The sequence below is a fragment of the Apodemus sylvaticus genome, chromosome 22 (assembly GCF_947179515.1).
Source record: "Apodemus sylvaticus chromosome 22, mApoSyl1.1, whole genome shotgun sequence".
In the NCBI taxonomy this organism is placed as follows: Eukaryota; Metazoa; Chordata; class Mammalia; order Rodentia; family Muridae; genus Apodemus; species Apodemus sylvaticus.
In genome coordinates, this window is record NC_067493.1 from 23,408,599 (window position 1) to 23,417,218 (window position 8,620).

At 56.2% G+C, this 8,620-nt stretch overlaps 1 protein-coding gene across 3 annotated transcripts; it reads left to right on the forward strand.

Moving 5' to 3' along the window:
• Positions 1-336: 336 nt before the first annotated feature.
• On the forward strand, positions 337-8,620 carry Znf853 (zinc finger protein 853). 3 transcript variants are annotated; one of them, XM_052168044.1, is made up of 4 exons: positions 337-483; positions 1,025-1,217; positions 1,718-1,835; positions 4,219-8,620. In XM_052168044.1, exons 2-4 carry the CDS (start codon positions 1,206-1,208, stop codon positions 7,296-7,298), a joined length of 3,210 nt encoding a protein of 1,069 aa, XP_052024004.1. In that variant the 5' UTR covers positions 337-483; positions 1,025-1,205; the 3' UTR covers positions 7,299-8,620. The 3 variants fall into 3 exon arrangements, with proteins under 3 accessions (XP_052024004.1, XP_052024005.1, XP_052024003.1); XM_052168045.1 differs by lacking the exon at positions 337-483 and having other exon boundaries at positions 593-1,217; positions 1,713-1,835; XM_052168043.1 differs by lacking the exon at positions 337-483 and having other exon boundaries at positions 593-1,217.

Here is an 8,620-nt window from a genome sequence, read left to right on the forward strand (position 1 = left end):
AGGAAGGGCCTTTGGCTACTAGAGAGAGCAAGAACCCAAAGAGATACCAGCAGGCCCCTCAGTTCCCGACGGTGTCCCTGATGGAGCTGGCACAATCTCTACCCGTCTATCTCTGCCAACCCAAGAGTCTGGGTTGGCTGTTCTGAGCCTGCTGAGGTCAGGAAGGGGCTTCTCCGTTAACTGATTAAGTACGTGCTAATTAGCCCCAATTTGTAGTCCCCCCCCCAGTCAAAGGAAGGGCGTCCTGAAGCCACGCCTATGCTTCAGAGAATATGGGGGTGTTGGCTGGGAACCCCCTTCCCTTTCCATCCATGCAGCCTCAATGACAGTCGCCCGCCAACAGTGGCGCACGGACACGCGCACCACACCAGGCGATGCGTTGCGGCGGCGTGCACTGCGCCCAGCATCAGCGGACCCTGGGAAGCACGCAGGGCCGACCATCCTGTCCCCATCCCCACCCACACCACCGGCGAGGGGGCCCTGGTGAGTGGCCGGACCGGGAAGGGTTAAGCCCACAGAGCTGGCGGCGCGGCCTAGAGAGGCGGCGGCAACCGTGGCCAAGGCGAAGCAGCGGCTACGGTGGTGGCGGCGGGGGCCGGGGCTCGGGGACGCGGAGGGCCGCAAGGGCGGGAGACAGGATGTGGATGCCTGGGGTACTTCCTGTGCCGGCTCCCTGCGCCCCCGCCCCGGCTTGGCCGCTTCCCGCACGGACGCACAGCACAGGAGGGGGGGCGAGCGATCGGGGACCCGGCCCCACCGCGGGGCCCGCCCCCCCTCCCCCCCCACCGCCTCCGGGGCACCTGTGGCGGGAGATCGTCCAGGACCTTTGTCACCCGGCTCCCACCTCCCACCGAGCCAACCTAGGCCCCTACTTTGGGCCCTGCTGCGCGCCGTGGGCCACCCGGACCAACCCTGATCCCTGCTCTGTCTGGGTTTGGAACCCTGCCTCCCTTCCTTGTCCCTGCGCGAGAGTCTCCACCAACTTCTGCCTGGGAACTCCACTCTGCACCTTGTCTTGGCCCAGGGCGACCTCGGCAGCTCTGACAGCGAAGACCTCACAGAATGCCCGTAAAGGGTTCTCCCGGGGGTGGTCAGAGTCTCCGTGGCTCATTCTAGATGGAGGTACCTCCGGGAGGAGCTGGCCTTCACCTTGTGGCCACTGGTGACCACACCTCCCCTAGCTCAGAGGCTGCTGCCGGCGGGAAATGCGATTCCAGGTGAGGTCTGGCGGGAGATCCTTGCAGGCACAGCTGCGTGCAGAGCCGGCAGAGCCCCTTCTCCAATGAGGGCTTCTAAAGCCGGAGGGAGATGTAGTGAACTGGCATGGAGTAGTGGGGACTCCCGAATGTGCTTCTTCAGAGTGGATTCAGGACAGGAGCACAGGTCTGCAGAAGGCTCCTGCTGTGGGCTACGGTGCTCCTGACCTTCCCAGGGACCTGGGGTGACACCTGACCTATGTGGCCTTTGAAGCCTGTGGGATGGCCATGCTTTGGAAGGGGAGAAGGAGCTGTGCCCATGGGGACCCTCAGGCATGCCACAAAGCGTCCCAGCCTTGGGAGAGGTTGGTTCCCACAGTTATATGTCAGTGTCGGGGCAAGAGGGCCACTGGTCAGCAGAGGGAATCCCTGTGTACGTCTGTCCATCTACTCCGTGTAGGAAAGGGGTTCAGCACCCATCACCCCCTACTGAACGGCCTCCTTTATTCCTCTTAGCACAGCCTGCTCCGGGAGACCCTGGTGTGACCGCCCGGATGGAGCTGGGTCCAGCAGCCCAGAACTTTATGTTGGAGCGTCGCTATTTTGAGGAGGGGGTTCCAGGGCCCAGCACCCTCTCAGGTGAGGGTTGGGGTATGGAGACAATAGCCTTTCCCAAGCAAGGATGCTTTTGTTGAGTTGCAAGCTACCACAGTCCAGACCCCTCACCACAGAGGGACCCCCATGTGTGATCAGCCGGCTAACCCCAGCTACCTTGAAACTGACGTAGGACCTGTTGAGGTGGCTGTCAGGCCAAGGTCTTGCTGGAGAGAGAGAGACACCTTGACAGGATGCAGTAGCCTCAGCCCTGACCCCCACACCTGGACCGGCTCTAACCTGCTTTTCCCAGGTGCACACCCCTCCCCATCTCCCACCTGGGACTGGAGGATTTTTCTGTTTCTAATGCTTCAGACGCTGGCTGAATGGCTTCTTTCCTGTCCTCTACTCTGGTCTCATCTCCTCAACATCTGTCTCCTTCCCTCCACCTGCCGCACGGGGGCTCCCAGGGTGTGGGACTTCCCAGTCCCCTCCCTGAGGCCCACGCAGGGGTGGGCAGCCTTTAAGGGTGGACGGCAGGCGTTTTCGCATTCTGTGCTTTAGAGCGAGTGACAATGTAGAGGAGCTTGAACGGAGTTGAGAGAACCGGAAGAGCTGGGCGTGGGGATGCAGGACTGGAATCCCAGAACTTGGGAGGCTCAGGCAAGAGGGTCACAGGCTAGGACTATATACAATGAAACACTATTGCACAGTGAGTGAGAAGGAGAGAGAGAGACAGAGACAGAGACAGAGAGAGAGAGAGGAGAGAGAATATATAATATATATCAGGAAAATTAGAATAGAACAATAAAATTGGGCCCTATGAATTGAACAAAGACTCTTTTGGCTTGTAAATTTAACTCTAGCAGGCATACACTTCAGGTGACATCTAACTGCATGGTCAATAAAGAAACTGCTGTCCCAGGTAGTCAGAGTGACGACGTGACCAAGCTAGAAATGAGGAGATTCACACCGAGGTGAGGCCTGTCCGTGCAGAGGAGGCCCGAGTGCAAGGAGCGTGTGAGGCAGTGCTGGCCAATCTTGCTCCGGCGACGTATCTCCAGAGCTGTCTTCATCTATTTCCCGACACCCAGCTGCTCTGTAGAAGTGTCTCTGGACAAAAAGAAAAGGCTCCAGGGGCTGGGGAGGCGACCCAGTGGGGAAAGCATTCGCCCTGCAAGCTTGAGGACCAGAGTTTGAATCCCCAGAATTCAAGTGGAAGCATAGTAGTTGGGGGGCCTGTAATCGGAGTGCTTCTGTGGTGAGTGAGACAGGAGGTAGAGGCAGGGCGATCCTTGGACGCTCCCGGGTCAGCTGGCCTGCTGGCCTGTGCAGTGGCAAAGTGGAAGGTCAGATCCAACACCCAAGGTTGTCCTTTGACCTCTATAGGTGTGCCGTAGCATCCGTGTTCCCACGAGCACATGCATGGACACACACGCACACATACACAGGACGCACGGATTTTAAAAATGCTTTCCCACAAAGGTGATTAGAAAGCTTGTTTTTGTAAACTCTAACGACACGCACCATCTCTGAGTGTTGTGTATGTGATCTGCACATGTGTGTATATGTTTCTTGCCTGCATTTGGGTTCACACAGGTGTGTGTGTGTGTGCACATGCATTTGGAGGCCCCAGAGTGATATCGAGACCACCATATTCTTCCACCTTGTTCAGTGGGACAGGGTCTCTGAATCAAACTCACAGCAGGCCTATGTGGCTGTCTTTCCAGAGAGCTTCCTCTAGGGATCCCCTCTCCACCCTCTGAGCTGGAGTTTCAGCCTCTGTAACCTGTGCCACTCTGCCTGACATTTCAGGGAACTTTTGAAGTGCAGACTCCCTGACCCCGTGCCTTCCTTGATACTTCAGTGCTTTCTAGAAATGGCTTGCTAGTCACAGACAAGGCAAATTCTGCTTATTTAAAGTGTAACCGTTGTCTGGCGGTGGCACACACCTTTAATCCCAGCACTTGGGAGGCAGAAGCAGGCAGATCTCTGTGAGTTCAAGGCCAGCTTGGTCTGTAGAGCTAATTGTAGGACAGTCAAAGAAATCCTGTTTCAAAAAAATAGATAGATAGATAGATAGATAGATAGATAGATGATAGACAGACAGACAGACAGTATGACAAATGGGTCCAGAGCTCAGCCACTGAACTCCCCGTATGGGGAGAAAGAGCTAGACATATTTCATGGAGTGGTGTCCGGAGCCCCAAGGGCATGGGACTCATTTGAAGGGGGCTCAGTGGGAGTCTGAATGGGGTGTTCAAGGTGACTGGGAATGTTAGTCCTGTCATCATTGCCACTTGATCTCACATTTTTGGGTCCCTACTCCAAGCCCCTTAGTGCGCCCTGAGTACATCCTTTTGGGGGCCAGGTCCAGATCTCTGCCTATCATTCCTTCTTGCCTGGCTTCCTGCCATTTCCACTACAGGTGGCAGTGGTGGGAATGAAAGCCAGGAGGAACAAGAGGTTCAGAAGGGGAGCAGCCATCCACGGCAGCCAGTGCTTGAGGCCCCAGTCGGGGCCTGTTACTGTTCTGAGTCAGAGCAGGAGGAGCCACAGGACTTGCGAATGCACCGATTTAGGCGACAGCCAGAACTGGAATATCACAAGCAGTTGCAAGAGCAGCAACGTCGGCATCAACTGTTAGGATCCCAGCCAGAATCGCCATCGCCGCCGCCGCCGCCGCAGCAGCAGCAGCAAGATGGGCAACAGCAGCTGTCTCTGTCACAGCAAGATGAACAGGAAAACCCGTTCATGCAGTACCAGCAACCAAAATCACCACTGCATATGATGCACCTGCGGAGACTGGCACAAGAGCAGCATTTGTTGCTGCAGCATCATCAGACAATGGAGCTTCCAAGCCAAGCACAACTGCTGTTTCAACAGCAGCAGGAACAGCTGCATCAGCAGCATCTCGCACATCATCAGTATCTCATGCAGCAGCAATTATATGAACATGCACCACAGCAGCAAGTGCTGCTACTGCCGCCGCTGGTACCGCACCCACAAGTGCTGGAACATCTGCCATTGCACTATCCAATGCATGAGCAGCAACAGTCACATCACCAGTTTCTCCAACAAGAGCACCTATTGCAACAGCACAGGCAATTGCTGCTGCATCATATGCAAGATCAAGTATTGCACCACGTGCAAGAGCAACGGCTGTTGCAACAGCAACATGAGCAATTTCAGCACCAGCTGTTCCAACACCAGCAACTGTTGCAGCATCAGGAACAGTTGCAACATCAACAGTTGCAGCAGCAGGCATTCTTGCAGCCACAGGGACAGCTACAGCACCAACTATTGCTGCAGCAGCAACAGGCACTGCTGCAGCAGCAACAGGCACAATTGCAACACCAACTATTGCTGCAGCAGCAGGAACAGTTACAGCAGCAGCAATTGTTGCAACAGCAGCAGGAACAATTACAGAAGCAGCAACAATTGTTGCAACAGCAGCAGGAACAGTTACAGAAGCAGCAGCAGCAACAACAGCAAGAGCAGCAACAACAGCAAGAGCAGGAACAGCAGCAGCAGCAAGAGCAGGAACAGCAGCAGCAGCAACAACAGCAACAGCAGCAGCAGCAACAACAGCAACAACAGCAAGAGCAGCAACAGCAGCAGCTGCAGCACCAGCAACAACAGCAAGAGCAGCAGCAGCAACAACAGCAAGAGCAGCAACAACAGCAGCAGCAGCAGCAACAACAGCAAGAGCAGCAACAACAGCAGCAGCAGCAGCAACAACAGCAAGAGCAGCAACAGCAGCAGCTGCAGCAGCAGCAACAACAGCAACAGCAGCAGCAGCAACAACAGCAAGAGCAGCAGCAGCAACAACAGCAACAGCAGCAACAACAGCAAGAGCAGCAACAGCAGCAAGAGCAGCAACAGCAGCAGCTGCAGCAGCCGCAACAACAGCAACAGCAGCAACAACAGCAAGAGCAGCAGCAACAACAACAGCAAGAGCAGCAGCAACAACAGCAACAGCAGCAGCAGCAGCAGCAACAACAGCAACAGCAGCAGCAACAGCAGCAACAGCAGCAGCAACAGCAGCAGCAGCAGCAACAACAGCAAGAGCAGCAACAGCAGCAGCTGCAGCAGCAACAACAGCAAGAGCAGCAGCAGCAACAACAGCAACAGCAGCAACAACAGCAAGAGCAGCAACAACAGCAAGAGCAGCAACAGCAGCAGCTGCAGCAGCCGCAACAACAGCAAGAGCAGCAACAACAGCAAGAGCAGCAACAGCAGCAGCTGCAGCAGCCACAACAACAGCAAGAGCAGCAGCAGCAGCAACAACAGCAAGAGCAGCAACAGCTGCAGCAGCAGCAGCAAGAGCAGCAACAGCAGCAGCCGCAGCAGCCGCAACAACAGCAAGAGCAGCAGCAGCAACAACAACAGCAACAGCAGCAACAGCAGCAGCAGCAACAACAGCAACAGCAGCAGCAACAGCAGCAACAGCAGCAGCAACAGCAGCAGCAGCAGCAACAACAGCAACAGCAGCAGCAGCAACAGCAGCAGCAGCAGCAGCAGTTGCAGCCTCCTTCATCGCAGCCAGAGGAGGAGGAAGTGGAACTGGAGCTCATGCCGGTGGACGTGGGGTCTGAGCCGGAGCTGGAGAGGCAGCAAGAGCTGGAGAGGCTGCAGGAACAGCGGCAGCTGCAGCTAAAAATGCAGGAGCAGCTGCATCAGTTGGAGCAGCAGCTGGAGCAGCAGCAGCAGCTGGAGCAAGAGGAGGTGCACCTGGAGCTGACCCCAGTGGACCTAGGTGCCCAGCAGCAGGAGATACAGCTAGAGCTGACCTCTGTGCAGCCAGAGCTGCAGCTGGAGCTGGTGCCAGCTCCGGGAGGTGCAGTGCCATCTCCAGCCACCGTAGTGGTGGCCCCTCCAGGTTATGTGGTGCTGCAAGAGCTCATGGTGCTGCCCGCTGTGGCCACATCCACTGTGGTGGCCATTCCGGGCCCCGCGGGGAGTGCGGCTCTGACTCCCGCCAGACAGAGGAGGAAGCGGCGAGCCCGGGACAGGCCAACCGTCTGCGGGGTATGTGGCAAGAGTTTTAGCCGCAGCACGGACCTGGTACGACACCAGGCCACGCACACTGGGGAGAGGCCGTATCTCTGCAGCGACTGCGGAAAGAGCTTCTCGCAGCATTCCAACCTGGTGACCCACCAGCGCATCCACACGGGGGAGAAGCCCTATGCCTGCACCTACTGCTCCAAGCGCTTCAGCGAGAGCTCAGCGCTCGTGCAGCATCAGCGCACCCACACCGGAGAGCGGCCCTATGTCTGCAGCGACTGCGGCAAGAGCTTCAGCGTCTCCTCCAACCTGCTGCGCCACCGCCGCACCCACTCCAGTGAATGCCCCTATGTGTGCGAGGACTGCGGCGAGCGCTTCCGGCACAAGGTGGAGATCCGCAGGCATGAGCGGCAGCTGCATGGGGCAGGACGCTCCCGAGGCTTGGGGGTCCTGCGGCCCTCCACAAGGGCCCAGCAGAACTCAGCATCCGCGAAGCACTGAGAGGTGGTAGAGCCTCACACCTCACACACACCTCACCCCTAGTTCCTGGTCTTAACCCCAGTTCGAGGTCTTTCTGGGTATCTTGAATTATCCTTAGGAAAGGAAGACTTCCATCTTTTTTTCAGACCCTTCCATCTCCTCCTAGCACCAAGTTTACAGATTCACCCTCCCCACAAAACCATCTCCAGGTGGGTGAGAGAGACTGTCCAACTTTGTCCTTTCCTGGGAAAATAGGACTGAGAACTGGCTTGGTAGCAAACAACACCATACAACCAAACACTAACCAGCAAATGAAATGTGTTGCGTATGTGAGAACTGGGAAAGGAATGGAGGATCATTTGAATACTGAGAACCCAGAAAGCAGGGAGCTGAGGGTGGGGCTCAGCCTAGTGTAAATTGCTTTCCTAGAGGAAAGCCCTGGGTATCCTCGCCAGCAACATACAAACCTTGTGTGTGGCTGCATTGATCCCAGCACTTGGGAGGTGGAGGCAGGAGGCTGGGGTTCCAGGTCATTGTCAGGCACATAGTGAGTTGGAGGATAGCCTGGGTTACATGAGACCCTACCTCAAGACAAAGCAAAACAAATAAATAAACAAAAATCAATCTTCAGGTTGTCACAGTGCAGTGAACTTGGTCAAGACGGCAAATGGTCGTAACAGAAATCTTGAAAATATTTGTCAGAATGAAACTTGGAAGGGTGGATGTAGTTCTGGTGCGGATGCCTGCCCTGTGCTCACAGACAGGGTCACAGGGGCAGCCAGGTGAGTGTGCAAATGAAAGCCCGGGGCCCTGCTCTGGGTAGAAGGCAGGGAGTCCAGACAACAGGCGTTAGAAACAGATTCAGGGCCTCTGTTGGAATGTCCCCAAGCCATCTGTCCATACTTACTGTCCCCTGGTGTAAGAGCCTTCGGCTGAAGCAGATTTTCAAGAAGAGCTTGTAAAGAACTTCCAGGTAGCTCCCGCCTAGCCTACGCCACCTGGATGCTACCTAGGTGGTCAGCACCATATGGCCCAAGAACCACAGTCTCCAAAGCCAAGCTATAGGGAAGGGTGGCCAGAGGAGCCCCTATCTCCTGGCTGGGGGTGTAGGGAAAGTGTTGGGGACAAAGACTTGGGGGGAATCTCAGGAAAGCTGTAAGCCATGCTTACCAAGTCACATAGGGTAGGGTCTGTCTGAGCAGTGCGCAGTGTTGGAAGGTGTGCATGTGGGGGAGGTCCTCCGCAGACCTCTCCCACTTCCTGCCCCACCCGGCCTCACTGCCCACCCTTGCTGCTTGGTTTCCGCCCTTTCTCTCCCCTCCCTGCAACTCCTTCAGTCACGC

Coding starts and splice junctions, on each gene's coding strand:
- Znf853 (XM_052168044.1), top strand. Junction 1,836..4,218: donor AGGGCCCAGCACCCTCTCAG/GTGAGGGTTGGG, acceptor TTTCCACTACAG/GTGGCAGTGGTGGGAATGAA.